The following is a 23,030-nucleotide window of genomic DNA, read 5'->3' as shown; positions in this document are numbered from 1 at the left end:
AAATCATATACCTAATAAGATACAAATAATCCAAAACATATAAAGAACTCATACAACTCAATAGCAAGAAAACAATTCAATTAAAAAAAGAATGGGCAGATTACCCTACATTTGCATCAACATGGATGGAACCGGAGGAGTTCATGCTAAGTGAAATAAGTCAAGCAGGGAAAGACAATTATATGGTTTCACTTATTTGTGGAACATAAGGAATAGCATGGAAGACATTAGGAGAAGGAAGGGAAAAATGAAGGGGGAGAATTAGAGGGGGAGAGGAACCATGAGAGACTATGGACTCCGGGAAACAAACTAAGGGTTTTGTGGGGGTGTGGGGAGATGGGTTAGCCCGGTGATGGGTATTAAGGAGGGCACAGATTGCCTGGATCACTGGATGTTATATGCAAACAATGAATCATGGAACTCTAAAAAAATAAAAATTAAAAAAAAAATCTGTGCTCTAGACAAGTTTAAAACAAAAAATGGGGGAGAACACCTGAATAGGCCTTTTGCTAAAGAAGACATACAATTGGTCAACAGGTACGTGAAAAGATGCTCTACATCAGGGAAATGCACATCAGAACTGTAATGAGGTATCCCCTCACACCCGCCAGAATGGCTAAAATCAACAACACGAGCAACAACAAATGTTGGCGAGGATGTGGAGAAAAAGGAACCCTCGTGCACTGTTGGTGAGAATGTAAACTGGTGCAGCCACTGTTGGAATCAATACAGAGGTTCCTCAAAAAATTTAAAATAGAACTAACATATGATCCAGCAATTCCACTTCTGGGTATTTTTCCAAAGAAAATGAAAACACTAATTCAAAAGATCTATGCACTCCCATGTTTGTCGCAGTATATCTGTAATAGCCAAGACATGGAAACAACTTAAGTGTCCACTGATGGATGGATGGACAAAGAAGATGTGGTGTGTGTCTCTATGTATTATACACACGTGAGGGAATATTACTCAGCCATAAAAAAAGAATGGAATCTTGCTATGTGACAACATGGATGGACCTTCAGGGCATTATGCTAAGTGAAATAAGTCAGACAGAGAGAGACAAATACAGCACGATCTCCCATATGTGTGGCTCTGAAAAATAATCAAATAAAAACTAAGCTCATAGACACAGAGAACAGATTAATGGTTGCCCGAGCTGAGGAGTAGGAGACATGGGTAAACAGTTTTTGGTTTTAGTTTAAATAAATTGAAAAAAAAAAAAAAGAATATGTCAAAGAAGAATGAACTAAACCAATGTCCCACATTGCTGAGTACAAACTTTATTTTAAAGGTATTTTTTTCTCTTATAATTACTTTTTCTTTTTCTTTTTTTTTTAAAGATTTTATTTATTTATGACAGAGAGAGAGATCACAAGTAGGCAGAGAGGCAGGCAGAGAGAGAGGAGGAAGCAGGCTCCCTGCTGAGCAGAGAGCCCGATGTGGGGCTCGATCCCAGAACCCTGAGATCATGACCTGAGCCGAAGGCAGTGGCTTAATCCACTGAGCCACCCAGGTGCCCCTCTTATAATTACTTTTTAAGTTTAACTTAATCCCAAGCCTCCAAATTCAATGGCTCAGGTGTCCTGCAGGAGACACTGGGGCTCCTTCTGACGGATCTCAACATACACCTTGGGGTGCCTGGCTGGCCCAGTTGGTAGAGCGTGCACGCTCTTGATCTCGGGGGTTGTAAGTTCGAGTCCCACGTTGGGTATAGAGATTACTTAAAAATAAAATCTTAATAAATAAATAAATAGATAAACATATACCTAGCCCAAGAGCTGGAGGAGACAAAGAAAGCTCCAGCAGTTTCAGCCAGGTAGGCTGGTTGGTATGACCACATCTGAGCTCCAGTAGTATCTAGAGACCCCAGATCAACCTTCTGAGCATAAAAGACACATGTTCCTGCTTGATTTCCACCTTAAAAAAAAAAAAAATCTGCCAACAGAATGTTTTTCTGAGAAGCCAGCAATACAGAAAAGTAGTCGTCTGCCGTTTTTTTCTGATTTCATTAAAATATTCCCTTCTGCTCCTTGGTTTATTCTCTGACACAGTTCTGTTCCTATATCTTTTTCTTCCTCTTAAAAAAAAAAAAAATCACACAAAAAACTGTAAGTGAAGAACTCAAACTCCGTCCTCAGCATTTTATTGCCATCTGGAAGTGGCTGGTCTCCGAGCAAGAAGCCTGAGAGTTGGATGGGTAACCAGGCCCGTTCTCTGGAGTGGCCGGCCCAGGATGGTGAAAACTGAGAAGGAGACGGACTTCATTTACTTAGATCAAACTATCCTGTTGGGGCTGGGGGCGGGGAATCACATGGACACGACTTTCTGAGCAGACCTCAATAAGGGCTTGCTCAGGATCTCAGGTAATGAAAATATCAAGTAATCAGTGTGTAAACCTTGTAAATTTCACACCCCATGCAAGGCCTTGCTCAGTTGTAGCAGTGACACAACTGTGTGTGTGTGTGCATGCCTGTGTGTTTTGCTATTATGAAAGGTCTTTTGATCCTAATTAGTATCTGCTATTTTTTTGGTGCAAGTATAATTAGCATACACTATTATGTTTCAGATGTACAGTATAATGGCTCCACGATTCTACACACTTCTCAATGCTCATAGCAGTAAATGTACTTTAATCCCCTCCACTTACTTTGCCCATCCCCCACCCACCTCCTCCCTGGCAACTGCCAGTTTGTTCTCTGTATTTAAGAGTCTGGTTTTTTGTCTTTTGTCTTTTTTTTTTTTTTTTCTTTTTTGGTCTATTTGTTTTGCTTCTCAAATTTCACATATGAGCTATTTTTTTTACATCCAAAATCTGCTGACAACACTCACATTGTTATTTAACGTGTCCAGAAGGTAAACCGCTGACTTAAAGGAAGGTGAGAAAAGGACAAGTCCTAGGTTAATAAAAGACAAGACTCTCCTTCCCTCTTTCTCCCTCCTCCTAGTTCCATGCCCAAATCCCTCAATGATAGATGTTGAAGGACAAATCAGAGCACCTTCCTCTTGCACTGTAAGCACCTTGAAAATGAAGCATCCCAGTGTTTTTAAGAAATTAAAGATCTAGAAAGATGTTAATTAAATTGTCAAAAAGCTTCTTGCCTCGTTTCAGTGCTCTGCATAACTAGGTAGCCAGAAACTATATATAGCATCGGAGTGCTATTCTTGGCTCTTAATGTAGTTTTAATTATTTAATTTACACAATGTTTCAGTAAGGGAGAAAACTAGTTGCAGACTGGGTCAGATCAGATACCACAGAAATCTTCAAGGGTCTCTCTCCAATCCTCCTTCTTTGACACATCTCCTGTCTGTGTCTTGGAAATATTCTACATCATGCTGCAAATGACAAGTTGTAGGGAACTTTTTAGTAGATATCAAACTCATCTATGTTAAAGTTATCATCCATCCATCCATCCATCCATCCATCCAGTATTTATCAAGCTCCTGTGTACCAAGTGCCAGGACTATGCTAGAAGCTAAGGAAGCAGAGTGGAGTGGAATGATAGGTAATAAACTGTGGTTCTTGCTTTAGCGATGTTTACTGACAATGAGGGAGACAAACATTCAGAGACACAATTAGAAGGACTTTCAGCAATACTGACAACTGAAGTGACATTCCCCAGGGTGCCTGGCCTGGATATACACCCTAGACGTTGAGGGCTAGAGTTCCAATGCCCAATTCAGGGATGAGAAATGTGGCCTTGACCTTGCTTAAAGCAACAAGCAAAGACCCTGCTTACAGGAAGTTTCCTTAAGGGTCTTCCCACACTTAAACCTGAAATAGGACAATTAAAAACAAAAAGGAAATTTTTTTTGCCTGTAAAGTGAGGGAAGTAGTGAGGAGCCTTAAGTTCTAGGGATCTAGGTATAAGCAGGAATGCCCCTAGGATAAATCAAAACTGTCCCACTCTTTATGTTAGGGATTTGAGAATTTATACTGCTAATAAGATTTGGGAATCCCAGTGCTAAAAGTGAACGTTTTTCCGCCCCTGGGCCGTTGGAATCATACGGATACTGATAGAAGCAAATGAAAAATCTATACGGAATGAAAACCATCCATTGAGCAAAAATTCACAGTGAAAAACTCAGAGTCATGTGAAGAGATAGACCACAAGAAGGAGGGTCTGTAGACACAACAAAGGAAGAACTAGAAATAGGAGACAAATCTAGAGATTATAAAATATGGATGCTTACAATAATAAAATTTTAAAAATAGAAGCCATCATGAAAGAACAACTATGAAAAATAAGAGACAGACTAGAAAAGGAAATACAACATCTAGAAATGAAAAATATAGTCTTGGAAACTATAAGAAGTTGGATTCAAGAGCAGAATAGACACAGCTGAAGAGAGACTCAGTGAACTGGACAATCTAAGGAAGTCACTTATAACGAAGCCTAGAGAAATAATAATTAAAATATGATGTATTAAGAGATATGGAAAATAATAACAATAAGGTGATGTAGGACTTGTAAGAAGGGTGACAGCAGACCTAACCCAAGGAAGAAGAAGGGAAATAAAAGCACTTAATGGGCAGGAAAACCAAAATACCATAAAAGACTTAAAAAGAAAACAAAGCTAGTGTTTGGAAAACAGTAGTAAAATAGTCAAATTTCTGGCAAGATTCATCAAGAACAAAGCTAAAGTAGGAACATACAAAGAATATTAGTGGAGCATTTTTAACAGAAAATTTTAAAATGTCTTAAGGGAGTATTATGATCAAGTTTATGCCAGTAAATTTGAAACCTTAGGTAAAATGAGGAATTTTCTAGATAAACTGTAAATTACCAGTTATCAACCAATAGACAACTGAAATCTCTACAGTTTCTAAAGAAATTGAATCCATAATAATAATAATTTTTTAAAAAATGTCTGTGAACCAGAAATCAATAGTATTAGAAGTTTTTGCTGGTGAGTTTTAATGAGCATTCAAGAGATTATCTTTAGGGGAACCTGGGTGGCTCAGCTGGTTGAGCATCTGACTCTTGATTTCAGCTCAGGTCATGATCTCAGGGTTGTGCAGTCAAGCCCCATATCAGACTCCACACTGAGCATGGAGACTGCTTAAGATTCTCTCTCACTTCTCCCCACCCCTGCTCACACTCTCTGCTCTCTCTCTCACTAAAAAACCAAAATAATAAAAAAAAGAGGGGTTATCTTTAAGTTATAAAAGGTGTTCTACAGAATAAAGATGTCACCTCCATCTTATACAATTTCAAAAGGAAGGAATACAACCCTGAGCAAGGACCATATAAGGCAGATTTATGAATGTAAGCACAAAAATACTAAATATTTGAAAACAAAGCCAGAAAGCTAGTAAGATACTAAAGCCAGTTAGAATTATTTCAAGAATGTGAGGTTGGTTTAGCCTAGGAATTCTATTTAGAATTTCACCAAATAATTTATCAAAGAGAAAGAAAACAATGATTATCTCAATAGATACATAAAAACCATTCAATATAACTCAAATCATTGGAGTAAAACAAAAGTAGCTTTATAAATCAATGAGGAAAGAATGTGCTGTACAATAAACAGTAATCAGGAAAAAAGTGCCTCTCCATATTGAAGAAGAAACAAAGTGGGATTTTTAGCTCACATGTATAAAAACAAATTCCAGATAGATTGATTACCTAAATATGTAAAGCAAAGCCTTAAAACTATTAAGAGAAAACATAAGTGACAGTTGTATAACCTCATCATGGGAAAGAATTTTTTTTTAAGATTTTTATTTATTTATTTGATAGAGATCACAAGTAGGCAGAGAGGCAGGCAGAGAGAGGGGGGAAGCAGGCTCCCTGCTGAGCAGAGAGCCCAATGCGGGGCTCGATCCCAGGACCCTGAGATCATGACCTGAGCTGAAGGCAGAGGCTTAACCCACTGAGCCACCCAGGCGCCCCCCACCCTTTTTTTTAAGGCCCAGAGTGGAGCCCAACCTGGGTCTTGAACACACAACCAGACCTGAATTGAGCTCAAGAGTCATATGCCTAACCAAGTAAGCCATCCAGGGGCCCTAAGAATTTCTTGAAAAGTCTAAAAGCAGAGCACAACTTTAACGACTGATAACAATGGACAGAAATAGGAGCAAGCAGTTTGCTGAAGAAATTAAATACCTAATAGGTAATCAGGATAAAGCAATTAAATCACACCCAGAATACTGAGAAACAAACTGACTCCGGTGGTGAGGTGGAAAGGGAAACTTTCATACACTACTGATAGAATGATGTGATTGTTACAGTCACTTTGAGAGCTGCCAATATCCAGTTAAGCTAAAGATGGGCATATAGTATGGCAGGGCTATTCAAATTTTACATTCCTTAGAGAGATTATTATTTATACAGGAGTACAAAAGAGAACTTCACCAGGATGCTCACTGAAGAATTCCTTGTAATTACCCTAAAGTTATATCCCAGCTAACTAGCCCTCCATGAGGGAATGTGGAAATAAACTGTGATAATAATTCCTTATCAGAATACCAAGACAGCAGGAAACATGAATGGACCCAATGTACACGACTCAGCATGCAATAATCTTAAAATATAACACTGCCTTCCATATAGAATGTTAGAAAATGATTCTTTTTTTTTAAGATTTTATTTTTTTATTTGACAGAGAGATCGCCAGTAGGCAGAAAGAGAGAGAGAAAGAGAAGCAGTCTCCCTGCTAAGCAGAGAGCCCGATGCGGGGCTCGATCCCAGGACCCTGAGATCATGATCTGAGCCAAAGACATGATGTCAGTTGTGAGTTGATCATGTGCAACTGTGAAAAACTAAGCTTAGTTTTGCCAATGCCCGCCTTGGGAGTTCACTCTACATGAGTATAACGACGGGTAATAGTTCTCAAACCATGTATTAAGGGTTCTGAACAGCTCACAGTTGACCTGAGCCACCCAGGTGCCCTTAGAAAATGATTCTTATTTTTTAAAAAATTTTTTATAAACATATAATGTATTTTTATCCCCAGGAGTACAGGTCTGTGAATCTCCAGGTTTACACACTTCACAGCATTCACCATAGCACATACCCTCCCCAATGTGAAAATGATTCTTAAAACGTGATACCGGGGCACTTGGGTGGCTCAGTGGGTTAAAAGCCTCTACCTTCTGCTCAGGTCATGATCCCAGGGTCCTGGGATCGAGTCCCGCATCGGGCTCTCTGCCCCGCGGGGAGCCTGCTTCCTCCTCTCTCTTTCTGCCTGCCTCTCTGCCTACTTGCGATCTCTGTCAAATAAATAAATAAATAAATCTTAAAAAGAAAAACGTGATATCGCTTATGTACGTTTGAAACCACAAAGCGGGCATATGCAATGCTTGCAAACACATACACATACACTAAGAGAACAAGAATATAGATGGGATACACACACGTCAACATCAGGGGAGTTGTTGTTTCTGGGAAAGAGGGTGAGAAAAGAAATGAGGGTAGGTGAATCCTCACCATTCCCCAACTGGAGAAAAGAAGTGAGAATTAGATTTCACTAAATCTTTAAGTTGTAGTCCTTTGTATTCTTTTTAAAGCACTAATACAACTAGAACCAATGTTGACATTTTAAAATCTGAATGACACGTGAATAGTTGTATTCACTGTCTTTTTCTGTGTCTTTGAAATATATTAAAATAATATTTACAGAATGTGACACTCCATGGCCAGTAAGAAGCTGGTTCCTGGGTGGCTCTGGGGACTGAGAACAGGTAGCTCTGTCTGCCCCAAGTGTGCTAAGGGAGCCTTCCAAAATGGCACTCTTGATGCTGTGATATGGATGAGAAAGAGGCTCCTGGGAGAGGAGAGGAGAAGGGGAAGATCTTCCAGATGAGGAAGCAGCACATGGGAAGCCATGAGAAGCCTTCATGCTTGGGGAGGGGGAGTCACTTAGAGTCGCCATGAAGTGGTGTGAGAGACGCAAGCAGTGGATGTGGCTACAGAGGAAGATTTGGCCTGTCTTGGCTGTAGGTCAAGATTTGATATCTCAGGAGAGTTAAATATTCCCAGAAAGCTTATACTTCTATCTAGAATGTCATTTCCCTCTTCCAACACTTTTTTATGTTTCTTTCCTCCCGAGACCTTCTAGAGGTAATGTATCAACTATTAGAGTCAAAGATTGCATTTTTGGAAAGATCATCTTAGAAATCATCTACCAGTCCAATCCCCTCATTTTATCCCCCAGAGAATGTATGGATCACTTTGACGGCAGGCCACTCTGAAGGTTTTATCTTTGCAATCCAAGTCAATTCAGTTGGCTTTCTGGGAGAATTGATTCCTAGAAAAGATTTATGAAGGAGTCAGGGGGAAAGGCTGTGTCCACAGACAGTTCATGGTTCGTTGGTAGAAAATATCATGAAAGTAACGCTGTGAAATATGCATATGGGTGTTTAATGTATTATACATTATTTTAATGGGTTCTTTTTTTTTTAGATTTTATTTATTTATTTATTTATTTATTTATTTATTTATTTGACAGAGAGAGAGCGAGCACAAGCAGGAGGAGGGGCAGGCAGAGGCTGAGGGAGAAGCAGGCTCCCCACTGAGCAGGGAACCTGATGCGGAACTCGATCCCAAGACCCTGGGATCAGGACCTGAACTGAAGGCAAACGCTTAACTGACTGAGCCACCCCGGCATCCCTTACTGTGTTCTTGATTGTAAAATGAATTCATGTTCTGAAGAGTGAGATGGGGGTGTCATCTGACCCCACCCCTGGCTCTGGGGACTTTTATCACAAATGAGAAAAGAATTAAGATGAAGAACACATATCACCACCACTTGGTATTACCAAGATTTTGTTTCTCAATATTCTGGGTGTGATTTAATTGCTCTATCCTGATTACCTATTAGGTATTCAGATTTCTTCTGCAAACTGCTTGCTCCTATTTCTGTCCATTGTTATCAGTTGTTAAAGTTGTGCTCTACTTTTAGACTTTTCAAGAAATTCTTAGGACCCCTGGTGGCTTACTTGGTTAGGCATAAGGCTTGGTCACCCTGTGCACAAGATGGAGTGATGAGGTCTCTCCATCGATGAGGGGAGAGGATTCAAGTCCAAGCGGCAGGGAGGAATGACTGACCTGGGAAGGAGAAACAGTCTGCACAAGGAAACGAAGAGAAAGGTTTGGGGCCAGACTGTCAGATTTCAAAATATGACCCTACGCATTCCAAATCGATTTGACTCCTGCCTTTCCCCCAGCACCACCACCTGCACTAGCTCAGGTAAACATAGTCAAGTCTTTTTCAAGGATTCTCTATAATGTTCAGAAATTTAGTTTTTTAATTCAACTCCATCTCTTCAGAAAAATGCGGCAGCCGGACGCGAGAACTCTAATACATAATGTCCCCTGCCTTTGGGGAGGTGCTCTCTTGTCTGTGGTCTGCTCTTTTCCTTCTCATCTTGGTTGGAAAACTTTGTGTTTCCTGATCTTCCGGTCATGCTTGAGCCGTTAAGTAAGTCAAAATGTCCAGAAAGAAATCTTCTCCTTTATAAGACTGCCGTCCCTGGAGGTCTGGGTCGCGATGACGGCAGCAGATGATTGGAGGTGTGGCCGGCTTCAGTCTGGATTTGCAGATCAGGATTCCATTGACTCCTTCATTCCTTCCTCCAACAATTAGCAATCTAAAGAGTTCTGGGCAGTCTCTTCATGTTATCAAACTTATCCTTGTATTTATAATGAACAACCCTAACTATTTAGTTTCTTGGAATGGACCCTTTCCTTCCTGCATTACGGATCTCGTCCCTCTTTTATTTTTATTTATTTGAAAGAGAAGGAGAGCTACATCCCCCACCCTGGCCGCTGAGCAGGGAGCAGGAGGCGGGGCTTGATCCTGGGACTCCCAGGATCATGACCTGAGCCAAACACAGACGCTTAACCAACTGAGCCACCCAGGCGCCCCTTTTGTCCCTCTTTTATAGTTTTGAGCTAAGGTCCTGTTAGAGAATGCAGCAGCACAGTGCTCATCTCTGTTAGCAAACACAGTGTCCCAGGTTAAGGCAAAAATGCCTGCTATGTTAGCCCAGCCGTCCAGTTTCTTTCTTGACTTGGCAAAACGCCAGCATGCACTAGAAAGCATTTTATAAATTTCTGCTCACTCTCATCCTCACTTGTAAATATTATTCATAGCAGAATAGTTCAGTTCTGTTTCTATTCCACCATTACATGTGGACATATCTGTGTCTCTCATTATTTACATGTTTAACAAAACCCAAAGAAAAATGTAAGCAGAAACTTACATTACAGTACTGTGATTGATCATGGCTTCTCTATTGCCCTTGTATTTCAAAGCCCAGTAACAGAAACAAAGCCTGTCTCTGTTTCAAAGGCTACCGAGGACTGACATGATGTCAGTTGTGAGTTGATCATGTTCAACTGTGAAAAACTAAGCTTAGTTTTGCCAATGCCCGCCTTGGGAGTTCGCTCTACATGAATATAACAACGGGTAACAGTTCCCAAACCATGTATTAAGGGTTCTGAACAGCTCACAGTTGACTAAAATGCACCACTTAAGAAAAATGAGCAGATCCTAATATACAGACATGACCTGTGTGGGCTCGTGGACATATTAGCCAGAAAGCTTTATGAGTCATGCTTGTAATTCATACACACTAATGCCTTCAGCATGTCTGAGAACTTTTGACTTTTGGAATAGCAGGTTTCGGCTGTGGAGCAGAGTCTGCATTTTTCTCTTGCAAGCAAAACAGGAATGTTTTATTTTTAAGGTAAAGTTGTGATCAGGATTTAGAAGCCTGGAAGGCATTTCTTTGCCTTCAAGGAATTGACAGATCTGGGGGACACTTGCCCGGGAAGGCATGGTGGTTTTCTTGAAAGCAGGAACTTGGGGTACCTGGGTGGCTCAGTCGGTGAAGCATCAGACTCCTGATTTTGACTCAGGTCATGATCTCAGGGCTGTGAGATCAAAGTCGTGTGGGGCTCTGTGCTCAGCACAGAGTCTGCTTGAGTTTCTCTCTCTCCCTCTGCTCCCCCCGACCTCACGAGTGCTTACACACTCTGAATCAATCAATCAATCAATCAAATCTTTTTAAAAGAAGAAGAAGAAATCAGGGGATCTTAACCTGGGCTCCAGGTGTCCCCTGACATATTGCCAATTTTGGAAAAGGAAGAGAATCTGGAAAAGGGACTTCACTAAGTTAAAGTTTTTGGCCAGATTTACTTTAAATAGTTTCTATTCATTATGTTTGGTATTATAGAAAAATATGTTGATTTGATGTTTATAGATTCTGGATGTTTCCTTCATCTTTTATTATAACCCACATGTCCTCTAGGAGTTGATAATTTTCATCAAGAGCTTAATAAGTCTTTTTTTTTTTTTTTTTTACCTCCTGTATTGCAAGGGGAAAAGGGCATGTGTTACAATGTTTTTAAACATAAATTACAAATTTGTGAATGAAAGAGTGTTCATTTGGGTACTTTTTTTTTTAATCCAGAAAATGGAAAAAGTAGACTGACTTCCAGTGTAAATGGGCAGATCTTAATGAATATAGCGAGCTTGTCCTTCATCTTTAAGAAGTCCTCCAGGAATGTCTTCTTGGGTTGGCTTAGAAGGATATTTTTACCTTCACTACAGCTTCTTTCCTGTGGACACATTTCTGGACAGCAGCATGATACAGTGGAGAGTGACTGTGTCTGAATGGTGAATGGCTTGCATTCCTTGCAGACCTAGGCTCTGCCTTGTTCACAAGCTACAGGCTTGTGCAAATTCTTTCATTTCCCTGGATCCTTCTTTGTCAGATGGTGTTTGGAACACCTCACATCTTGGAATCGTGGTGAGGATTATCTGAGAGTTTTTAAATTTAAAACTAGAAGACATGTATAATATATACAGTATTATTTAATATTTAATTTTAATATATAATAGCTTATGTATTTTTATTGCATATATTTTATAAATAAATACGTAAATAAAAACATTAGTATATTTATTAGGAAAAAGCCCAGCAGAGTTTCACAAACACTGTGGAAACTCACCAAGGGATGTGTCACTCCCTACCTCCCCCTACAATGGACTTTTTCCCTGCAGACTCATCACGGTGACCCCGAGTGGGTTTTTAGAGGATATCTTCATCTCTATATACAAGTGTATCTGCTCTTCTATTCTTAAATTCCAATAGCACATTCTGTGTGATCTCTCTTTAGACTCTTCTTAGCTTTTTCATGTAGCCTTCCCGTCCTGTAAATAACATTCCTTTCCCACATAACATGGCTACAAACTCTTGTTAGAATAATTTGTGCGGAAATAATAGGTATCACGGAGGAGAAGCTCTACTGACATATAATGTATAAAAATAAATGCAGTTCCTCTTCAGCAAGTCTCCTCTACTGTAAACACACACACACACACATACACAGAGAGAGAAACAGTTTTGGAAGCTCACTAGATCACAGGATCTTGGCCTTTTGGAAAGAGAACAACTTGTCTTGTTCGAAGCAGATATAGGCCTTTGATCATTCATTTTGCAAGTCTTAGAGCGTATTGTAACATTTCCCTCAGTGAATTAGACCGTCTTACTTTCGGTGGAAGGAATAATTTGCATGTCATACATTTATACACCTGCAGTATCCACTTAAAAACTCCCCATTGCTGGCAACTCACAGCTACTCACACCGCAATTATGTTTCTTGTATAACTAAAGTTCTTACACTTGGAAATAAAAGGGGGGGGGGGGGCGCAGAGGGCCAACTTGCATTTCTCGCCAATGTCACATTATCCTATTACCTTGTTCCTGCACCTGCTCTGTACAAACACAATTGTGATTCGGTCCTAATGACCAATTATCATTAGCTGATCCTGAGCTATTGTCAGGCAGTCCTGAGGGGCTCAGCACACTGTGGATATAATCCCAGCCCTAAAAGGATACCATCAGTGAGGATCAGCCGCAGTCTGTTTCAAGAGGTAAATAGCAGGAATCTGCCCATATGGATGATGGGTGAGAACCTGTACATCCTGTTTTTACCCCGTGCTCTTTACCCCCAGTAAGCTCTGCTCTACCTGGCAAGCAAGGTTTCTGTGTCCCAAGCCTGTATCCTGATAACCCTTCTTGGTTGTGTTTCATGAAGCTGTATGTTTCTGTCCCCAAATAGTGCTGAGGGTCCTCTGAAGGAAAACACCTAGCACCTAGCACCTCTGTGTGTCAGTGGGATGGATGGAGAAGGAAAATTATGCTTTGCAGTTTAACATATTTTGGCTCAGATTTCTAACTGGCAAAATGCTAACTGTGTAACCCGCGAAATTTACTTAATCTTATCCAGCTTCTGTTCCCTGAAGCGTAAAATGGAAATAATAGTTCCATTTATGATGTTGGTGTGATAGCTAAATAATGGGATAGATAATATACAAACACACACACAAATACGTCTCTCACCCACATTTGTCTTTGTCGTACTAATCTTGATAGGCTAGATTACTCTTCAGTTAAATCCACACGGAAATTTCAGCAGCTTAGAACAGTGCAAGTTCATTTCTCATACTGCATGGCCCTTGTGGGTCAGCACGTGGGCTCGGTTGACTTCAGAAAACGAAAGAAAGCAGCAGCTGCTCTCTCGAACTTCAGTTCATCACTCTGAGGTTCGAGTTGGCCAACTGGTTCCATCTGTTACCCTCAAGGGGGTTGCATGTGTAAATTGCAATCCTACCGCAGACTTGAAGATAGCGAATCAGAAATATTTGGAGAATAATACTAATGTCACCATATATGTCTTACAAAAATGAGTCAGTTCTTTGTATATGAATTTTCTCATTAACAATACATTGTGGAAATCCTTCCAGGCCGATTTGTTAAGATAGAACTCATTTAGTGGCATCATGCTTTAAACATACCATAATTTATGCTGCCATTTTTTACCAGCGGACTTTTTTACTTTATTGCAATATAAATACACTTAATGGGATCTCTGGGTTCAGGTGCTTTTATTCTGTAAGATAAATATCCAAAAGTGTCTCAATTGCCCAAATCAACCTGTTTCTAAAAAGAAACACAAGGCTGTGTTTACATGGTTATAAATGTCATTTATTTTTTTTTAAAGATTTTATTTATTTTTTTGACAGAAAAAGATCACAAGTAGTCAGAGAGGCAGGCAGAGAGAGAGAGAGAGAGGGAAGCAGGCTCCCCACTGAGCAGAGAGCCCGATGTGGGACTCGATCCCAGGACCCTGAGATCATGATCTGAGCCGAAGGCAGTGACTTAACCCACTGAGCCACACAGGTGCCCCTATAAATGTCATTTAATATGGGACTTATGATTTGGAGCAAAGTGTAAAGAAATGGACTACTTTGGAACAATAGACTTCTCACTTACTCATCTTTAACAATTCTTGGAGTTCCTTGGTAGCTCAGTAGGTTAAGTGTCTGACTTCAGCTCAGGTTATGATCTCAGAGTCCTGCAATGGAGCCCCGCACCAGGCTCCCTACTCAACGAGGAGCCTGCTTCCCCCTCTCTCTCTGCCTGCCGCCCCCCCATCCCACCACTGCTCATGCATTTTCTCTCTCTCTCAATTAAATAAAATCTTAAAAAAACAAAAACCTAATCTTTGACAATTCTCAACCTCTACCTATTCCATCCTGTCTTCCCCTGGATATTAATAGAAATACCTGACCCCAAATTTTAAAATATAGACTGAAAGCCTTCCTTGGGTATCAGCAATACAGACTGTAAAGATGCTTGATATAATACCTTGCCAAAAACTCCCACCAGAGTGATCTCTCCATCCCAGCCACAAAGATTGATGCACTCTGACCTCAGTCAAAGGTCCTCTTCTTTGGACTTGAGAACTAGACCACCCATGGCAATGCAGAAAGAGAAAGAAACATTGCCAGATAACACTGTAAATCAAGCTGTAACTGTTGTCCTTCAAATCACCTCTGTCACCACCTGTTTGATCTCAATGCTTCCAATCTTCCCTTCTCATCGGGTTGCTATCTCCTAAGTGTTTGTAGAACACTTTGCACAGTACAACCCCTTAGTAAGCATAATTACCACAAGCCTAGAAGGAAAATTGCTCTTTATTCAGTTCTTTTTTGGGGGGTGGGGTGGGAGGAACAAACCCTTAGCTAAAGCAAAACAAAACAAAATCCCCCCCGCCACACACACACTCACACACACACATACAAACTGCTCACGCCATTGAGATGTCTCAACTACATTTTTAAGAACTCAAGTTCTAGAAACAGACATCTGAAATTGATTCTTCAAAGCACCTGTCCATGGACTGCTCTCTGGCTCTTGAACCAAAAAACCTGCCAGGTTGGATTAAGAAATAATAAGGGAAAAGCTAAATCCAGGAGAATGTTTGCTATGGGCTCCAATACACATTCTTAAGAAGAACATCGTGGGAGAAACCCTTCTTGTAAAAGGAGAATAAAAGTTTGCCAGTTGTGCAGCTGCTTTCTAACGTTTCTCTGCAGGAGTGACATTCAAAATATTTAATAAGTGGACTTGCAAGATTTGGAAAGGATACTGCCCCTATTAGAACAGCCAGCCATCAACAATGCCTACAGCCCTACCCACGCAGAGGGCTGGGTCTGAGCTCCCCGCACATGTCACGTTTTGCCTGAAGAATTCTCACTGGCCTCCCGTAGCCAGCTCTGCTCATGTCTCCTTGCTCAGCATACAAATGCATTCTACTAAATATAAAAAAGCCAGGAAGCTCTATCCCCTTCTTGATGAAAGTCTCCTTCCATTCCAGTATCTGTAAAAACAGGAGCAGAAACCACACACACACACACACACACACACACACACACACACGTAGCAGGAGTGGAGCACAGTGCTGTGTCGTAAACCATTTGGAAGTCATTTTTAACCCTGTTCTTAAATATGTATTTGGTAGATTAGCTTACAGTTCTGGTTTTAACACAGCACACATTTAGATCAAACTTAGAAAAAAATAGATGTTTTTCTTAAATTAGAAATATAACATACTGCTAATATTTAAGGAGTGGATTAATTTTCTGGGGCTGCTGTCAAAAATTAGCACAAAGTTGGAGGCTTAAAGCAGCAGATTCTTATCCTCCTGCAGATCTGGAGACCACAAGTCTGATTTTAAGGGGTGGGCTGGGGTCATGCCCCCTGGGAGATTCTACTCCTCACCTTCTTCCAGCTTCTGGGGACTGTGGCATTTCTTGGGACTACCCCACTCCAGCCTCTGCCTCGGTTTTTCTCTTGCCTTTTCGTTTCCTGCTTGTGTTGTCCTGCCGATTGTGTGGGTCTCTTCGATTTCGTGAAGACACTTGTCATTGGATTCAGGACCCCGCCAGATAATCCAGGATGATCTCCTCTTTACAAGATCCTTATCTTCAGGGCACCTGGGTGGCTCAGTGAGTTAAGTGTCTGACTCTTGGTTTCAGCTCAGGTTATGATCTCAGGGTTGTGAGATTGAGCCCCGTGTCGGGCTCCACAGTGAGCATGGAGCCTGCTTAAGATTCTTTCTCTCCCTGTCTCTGAACGTGCACCCCCCACCATTCAGCATACATGCTCTCCCGCTCTTAAAAAAAAAAAAAAAAAAAAAGAGAAACAAGATCCTTAACTTCATTATGTCTGCATAGAAACTTTTCCAAATAAAGATATTTTCACATGTTCCAGGGATTTGAGATGGCAGGTCACCATTTAGCCCAGTACAGGGATGATAGGAACAAGAAAGGAGACAGACATGGGTGCCTACTTGGCTTAGTTCATAGAGCATATGATTTATCTTGGAGTTGTAAGTTCATGCCCCATGTTGGGTATTGAGATTACTTAAAAATAAAATCCTTTAAAAAAAAAAAAAAAGAAAAGAAAGGAGACAGAAGCAGAAAAAACAATGTATTGGATAGCCTGAGTATAAATTGAAGAGAAAAAGGGCGAGGAAGAAAAAAATGTCAATCTTTTTATACATCCAACAGGTGTAATATGTGTAGTGGTTTTACTTAAGCACACCTCTCTTTGAGTCTTTCCACTGCTTTGCCTTGTGCTGACATTAATATTTTGTATTTCTAGTCTATCTTTTTCATAAGAGTTAAAGCACTTTATGAGCATTTCCAAATGTCTACCCTTTGATTTTGACTTCCCTTAAGCCTAATAACTGTTGAGCATTAAAAGTACGGTAGGCAGAGACAAGCAGGAAGCAGAACAAAATCTGAGTTCCAAGTTGATCACACACGGTTTCTACCATTTGGCCTTGGGGAATGTTAAGGTCTGTAGCTGTCTTCACAGCATCATCATGGTGGTATCTTCTGGAAAGCCCAATTTTCCCATACTGCCTTGCTGGGTGTAACACTCCTGCCATCATCATAGACCCCCACCCACCTATCACATCACCATGAACTCCTTTTAGCCTATGACCTTGCATGTTCTCCACATGGCTATGACCTTGACCCCCCACTCTTCTACCCCCAGCTGCCTCAGGCTGACTTGCCCGGGGGCCTCTTGCTTCACCAGCTCTATCTCTTCTACTTTTTTTTAAAAGATTTTATTTATTTATTTGACAGACAGAGATCACAAGTAGGCAGAGAGGCAGGCAGAGAGAGAAGGGGGAAGCAGGCTCCCCACTGAGCAGAGAGCCGGATGCGGGGCTCGATCCCAGGACTCTGGGATCATGACCTGAGCCGAAGGCAATGGCTTTAACCCACTGAGCCACCCAGGTGCCCCTATCTCTTCTACTTTAATCAGCCTTGACACATGGCTCCCACTCCGATATTAAATGCCTATTTCTCCCCGGCTGCTCCTAGCTACAAATTTGCACATGTTTCAGCTGGGTGGGTTCTGTTATTTATTTATTTTTTTTTAGATTTTATTTATTTATTTATTTATTTATTTATTTATTTATTTATTTATTTAGAGAAAGCATGGGGGAGGGGCAGAGGGAGAAAGAGAATCTCCAGCAGACTCCCCGCTGAGTGCAGAGCCAAGGACACGGGGCTCCATCTCATGACCTTGAGATCATGACCTGAGCTGAAATCAAGAGTCGGACGCTTCACCAGCTGACCCACCCAGGCACTCCGATTCTGTTATCCTTATATGTCCTTTCATTGAGTGCATCCTCTCTCCTACTGAATTTTAAGCTCTGTGGGATCTGGGGTCCTATCTGCTATTTACTTTGGAAGCAGAATGTGTGTTCCGCTGGTAGGTGAGTAATACTATTACAGGGCTGATGCCTTGGGGATGCTTCTCAAAACTTAAAATCCTTCCAAATCACCTGGAAGACTTGCTAAAAGGCAGGATCTGGAGGACAGCTTGCGATGCTTCATTCTCCCAAGCTCCCAGGTGACCAGGATCAGCTGGTCTATGGAATTGTACTTTGAGTAGCAGGTCTTAGGGCCACAAACAAGTTTTAAGAAGGGGATCTACCAGTTACATGTATCCTAAAGAAGGGATGGGAACAAGGTTGCCATGCAGCTAAGTGACACTGAGAGTGACCCCAGGGGAGTCTTTCCCACTTGGATCATGTGGGTAAAAATCCCACGCAAGCTCCATGAGGCCCAGCGTTGAGAACCTCTGTTTGGGGGACTGTGATGCTCGGCGCTTTCCTTCCCTTCAGTGTTTCCCTCCTTCCTTTCCAAATCCCACCAAAAAAAAAAAAAGTTTTCTTCAAGAATGCTGTCAGATTATATGGGCATTAAAAAAAAAAAAAGCGTTGTCGGATAGCCAGTTTCTTTCATTATCCATCCAGGGAGAGGGTTATCCATAGCAGCAATAGAGCTGAGCCATCATGGCAAGGATCACAGGTGTGTCTTCTGGGAGGCCACACACCCAGCCCCCATATAAGGTATCTTTTGGCATTGAGAGCTATAGGGACGTTATAGTCATGGGTATCAGAGGAAGGTTTCACGGAGATAGCATTCAAGGTAGGGAAGAGGGTCAAGAAAAGGAAAGGCAGTGCTGGGAGCCACTAGACACATCCTTCTTCCAAACTGGTATCGGCACGAAGGTTTATCCCATCCTTGTCCTCTCTCCCCCAGCCTTCTGTTGTGGCAATCAGAGGTAGTCTCCTCAGCTTCCCAGTTCCACCTGAGACACTAAGATTCCTACAGCTCCTAAGACCAGCATGGTCTAATAGAACTTTCGGTGATGATGAAAATACTCCACCATTTGCCCTAACACAGTTGCCACCAGGTCCGTGTGACTGTCGGGCATGTGACCTGTGGCGGGTACAAGGGAGGGACTGAAATTGAATTTTATTTAATTTTTATCAATTTAAGTATAAATAGCCACAGGTGGCCCATTAGAAACTGCAGACTCAGGAAAAGCAGTTTAAGAAGATGGATCACCAACCAAGGGAATAGCACTCAGAGGTCTACCTTCATCTTTTTAATTTGATTAAAGTGGCCCCCTAACAGTGGGCATTGCCTTTAATATTTGAGCCAAGCTGGTGGTTGTGTCCTTGTTCTCTGTGCTATGCCACTTGGCCAATTAAAATAGAGACCCCCAGAGCCTGTAGGTCTGGTTTAGTATTCAGTGAGTGCATAAAAGATTGCAGTGGGCTTAGTTGTTTTAATAGGACCGTTTGGGAATTATGGGGGTCTCTTGTTCTGACCTGTGAGGCACACAGTATGGGAGGGAAAGGCATGCAATTTTAAAAAGTCATTTAAGAAGAGATGTGTGCAGATTTTTTTTGAAGATCTTATTTATTTGAGAGAGCGCGTGCGCATGAGTCGGGTTCAGAGGAAGAGGGAAAAGCAAACTTCCCACTAAGCAGGGAGCCTGATGTGGGGCTCTGAGATCACAACGTGAGCCAAAGGCAGGCGCTTAACCAACTGAGCCCTCCCCAGGAGCCCTGAGATGTGTGTTTTGTTTTGTTTTGTTTTTCAGGAGATACTTAAGAAGTGATAGAGTTGGGGGAGGGATCTTAGGATTTGAAAAAAAGAATAACAAATGTTTGCTTATAACACAAGGCAGTATTTTCCATCATAGACTCCACCAGTATTACAAATGGGGACTCTGCCATCTCTCAAATAAAGCTTATAATTAGCCAGGGACCGAGTGACATGAATCCCCCATGGGAAGATACAGCGAGATTTACCTGTGGCTGGTTTGGCTGGTAATCTGGTTGAAAAGGGAGGGGTCCCTGAACGCCCCAGTGGACACTGGGAGAGTGTAATTAAAGAGAGCACAACAAGTGAATTCCACGTGAATTTCAGTCTTTATCATCTACCCTTGAGCAGGGTATGACGCTGGACACTCAACGTCCCTAACTACGCCACAGAGAAGAAACAATGTGATTTGGGCAGAACATTTTGCCAGTGAGAAGTGGTATCCAATACGGAGTGGCAGAATGGCAGTTACCAGAAGCTTATTATTATACATTAATTTAATATCCCCAGTGGACTGTTGGCCCTTTCACCTGTGAGGGGAACCGTACATGTAGAGTTGGCCCAGTTGGAGGAGAGACTAGCAGTGACTTGCCCTTCGTGGAAGTATCAGTCGTGGGGTGTTATAAAATTAATTTGGGGGAAGTTTCTAGAAACAACTAGCGGTGATAGTGCATCAGTTAACTGACTCTATTTCAGTGGGCTGCAAAAAAAAAAAAAAAAAAAAAGGCAAAGTTGTGGCTCACAAGGAATTGAAGTGTGGTGAGGAGAAAGAGGCTTGGTGTTAGACACCCCAGGCTGTAAGCACCTGTTTGACCATTTATGCTTTGCATCAAGATCACCTGGGGGGAGCTTGTTAAAGCTACAGATTCCTGGCCCTACACTTCCTACAAAACCAGAATCCCAGTGTTAGGCCCCCCCCAGATCTCTATTTTTAAAATAAGCACCCAGGGTGGTTGTGACTTGAGGCTTCTCCAAGCCTTAGTTCTCTGAACGGTGATGTAGGATTCGCAATATCTGAGCCCAGATTACTGTAATAGAGTGTAATTTATTTTTTTAAGTGCACAACAAAAAAGGCTCAACTTGTAGCTGTTATTGCCATGGGTCTGCCTTATTTAAGGCACTGTTCTGTCTTTGGAAAGCTCGATAGATGTCATTCGCCTGGCTGAACCTTATTCACCGTGCTAAGACAGCTGAGGAATCTTCAGCCAAATTAGCCAGGGTCTGGGAGTTGCAAGTTGTTTTTTCTGAAGATTGCTAAAAGCAGTCTTTTCTGTTCCTTGTTACTCTAACTTTTTTTTTAAAGATTTTATTTATTTATTTATCAGAGAGAGAGAGAGAGAGAGAGAGAACAAGCAGGGGGAGCAGCAGGCAGAGGGAGAAGCAGGCTGAGCAGGGAGCCCCATGTGGGATTCGATCCCAGGACCCCGGGACCACCACCTGAGCAGAAGGCAGGCACCTAAGCAACTGAGCCACCCAGGGGTCCTTCCTTGTTACTCTTAAGTTTTAACAACACTGGTGGAAGGCCCCCTTCAGGTTGGGGAATTTTTACCGAGGGTGAAAAGATCAATTATGCCCTAACAGGTTGCCGGCTCCAGTGAAAAGTCAAGGGCTGTGGGCTGGACCCACCGGAGAACGGTAATTTGTTCTGGCCCGCGAGAGGGGCGCTTGCACGCCCGAGGGTTCGAGCGCAGCTGCCTTCGGTGTGGCCCATCTTGCTTTCATTTGGCAACGCGAGGCTTGAAGAAAAGGGGGTGGGGGAGGCTGGCGTTCTGCCCCGAAGCTCCGGAGGGAGTGAAGGTAGCCGCAAAACCCAGCAGGCGCAAATCGCCCCTGCTGAGATTTACGGAGGGTGGGGCTGCCGGGGGAGACAGTGCCCGTGAGGCCGCGGGAGGGGTGGGCGCGCCGCGGCTCAGGTGCGACCGAGGAGTGCCTCCCAGAAGCCCTCCGACCGCGGGGATCGGATTCGCGAGGGCCGCGAGGGCGGCGAGGTCAAGACCCCTTCCGCGCCTTCCCCTGACCCGCCCCGCGGCGGTCGCGATGCCGTAGAGACGCGGGTGCGGGGCCGGACGGGGGCATGCTGGCCCCGGCGGCGGGGCGCGGGTGGCAACGCGTGGGGGCCCCAGCGGCGCCTGGCCCGGGGCGCCGGGGGGCCGGATGGCAGAGCCCACGCGCGCCGCGGAGCTGGGGAGGTTTGCGCTCCGCTCGCCGCGCTGCAGGGAGGGCGCGGTGCCAGCAGCGAGCGCCCAGAGACCCAAAAAGAAAGCTTTTTATTTGCTGAAGATGAAGCCCCTGAAGGAGCCCGCCCCCAACAATAACAACGTGTCCTTTGTGATCCATTGTCAACTAGGCAAGGAGATCAAACACATTTGCAGCAACTGCAGTCGGGGGGAGGACGCCCGGGACGGTGAGTGCCGGGGAGCGTCGGGGCGGCGGCGAGCGCGGGAGGCGGGGAGGTGGCGCGGCTGGTCCCCAGTTTGGGGGCGCCGCCCGCGTCTCCGCCTGGAGAACTGCGGGGACATCCGCCCGGCCGGCACTTTGCAGAGTGCCGCCCAGAACCAAACCCGGACCGCATCGGAGCATATACCATTGATGTATTTGCTCCCTCAAATGAAGGGTTTGAAACAGTTAAATGGCCAGCTTTGGGATTTTCTCCCGGGAAGATGGGGCTTGGGGGAAGGGGGGGTTGTCAGGGGTCGCGGTATTAGCTTTTAAAAGGTGGTTACACCTGCTTTCTTAGCTTTCTGGGCTTCTTGGCTATTCTTCCTCCTGTCCCCGCGTTACGATAGGCTTTGCTGGGCTGTGTGACAAATGTGGGGTTCCAATGGGTTCACTCTGGAGAGGCGGTTTGGCCACGGTCACAGCGCCCAGCGCCCTGGAGACTTGTGGAGTTGTTGAATGATTTCTGGTTAGAGTAAAACATGGCTGTGATTTTTGGAGCGCAGCTGCCGGCCCCTCTTGGAAGGATGCCTAATGGCCAAAATGTGGGAGGTGGGGGAGGGGCTTGTAGAGGCTTCTTCCAGGTGAGCTGGTGCGTGTGTGAGCCCAGGAGCTACCCACCCCCGTCCCCCACAACACACATCGGATCTGAAGCGGGGTGGTGAAAGGGTGCCAGGCTGCCAGCGACTCTGGTCTGAAGGAGCCAAGAACAAGGGACAGCTCGGGGTGGACCAGGCTTAAGCCTCTGCAGATGTGGGCGCTCCTGTGTATTTCGCTGGAGCCTCCGGCCCCGTTCCGAAGCAGCTCTCGGAGCC

General features: G+C 43.2%; 1 protein-coding gene across 9 annotated transcripts in view; it reads left to right on the top strand.

Annotated features, from left to right (window-relative positions):
- Window positions 1-23,030, top strand: part of PHACTR1 (phosphatase and actin regulator 1) — a 587,665-nt gene that overhangs the window by 303,254 nt on the left and 261,381 nt on the right. The window contains exon 1 of one of the 9 annotated variants that reach the window (XM_047733071.1): window positions 21,667-22,183. The exons of the other annotated variants lie outside the window; for them this stretch is intronic. Coding sequence (XP_047589027.1) covers window positions 21,934-22,183 — 250 coding nt within the window. The 5' untranslated portion in view covers window positions 21,667-21,933. Of the gene's footprint in view, window positions 1-21,666; window positions 22,184-23,030 lie in introns of those variants that run through there. 9 annotated transcript variants of the gene reach the window in all.

The sequence above is a fragment of the Lutra lutra genome, chromosome 6 (assembly GCF_902655055.1).
Source record: "Lutra lutra chromosome 6, mLutLut1.2, whole genome shotgun sequence".
In the NCBI taxonomy this organism is placed as follows: Eukaryota; Metazoa; Chordata; class Mammalia; order Carnivora; family Mustelidae; genus Lutra; species Lutra lutra.
The sequence above is the reverse complement of the archived record's forward strand: the minus strand, read 5'-3'. Positions and strand labels throughout refer to the sequence as shown.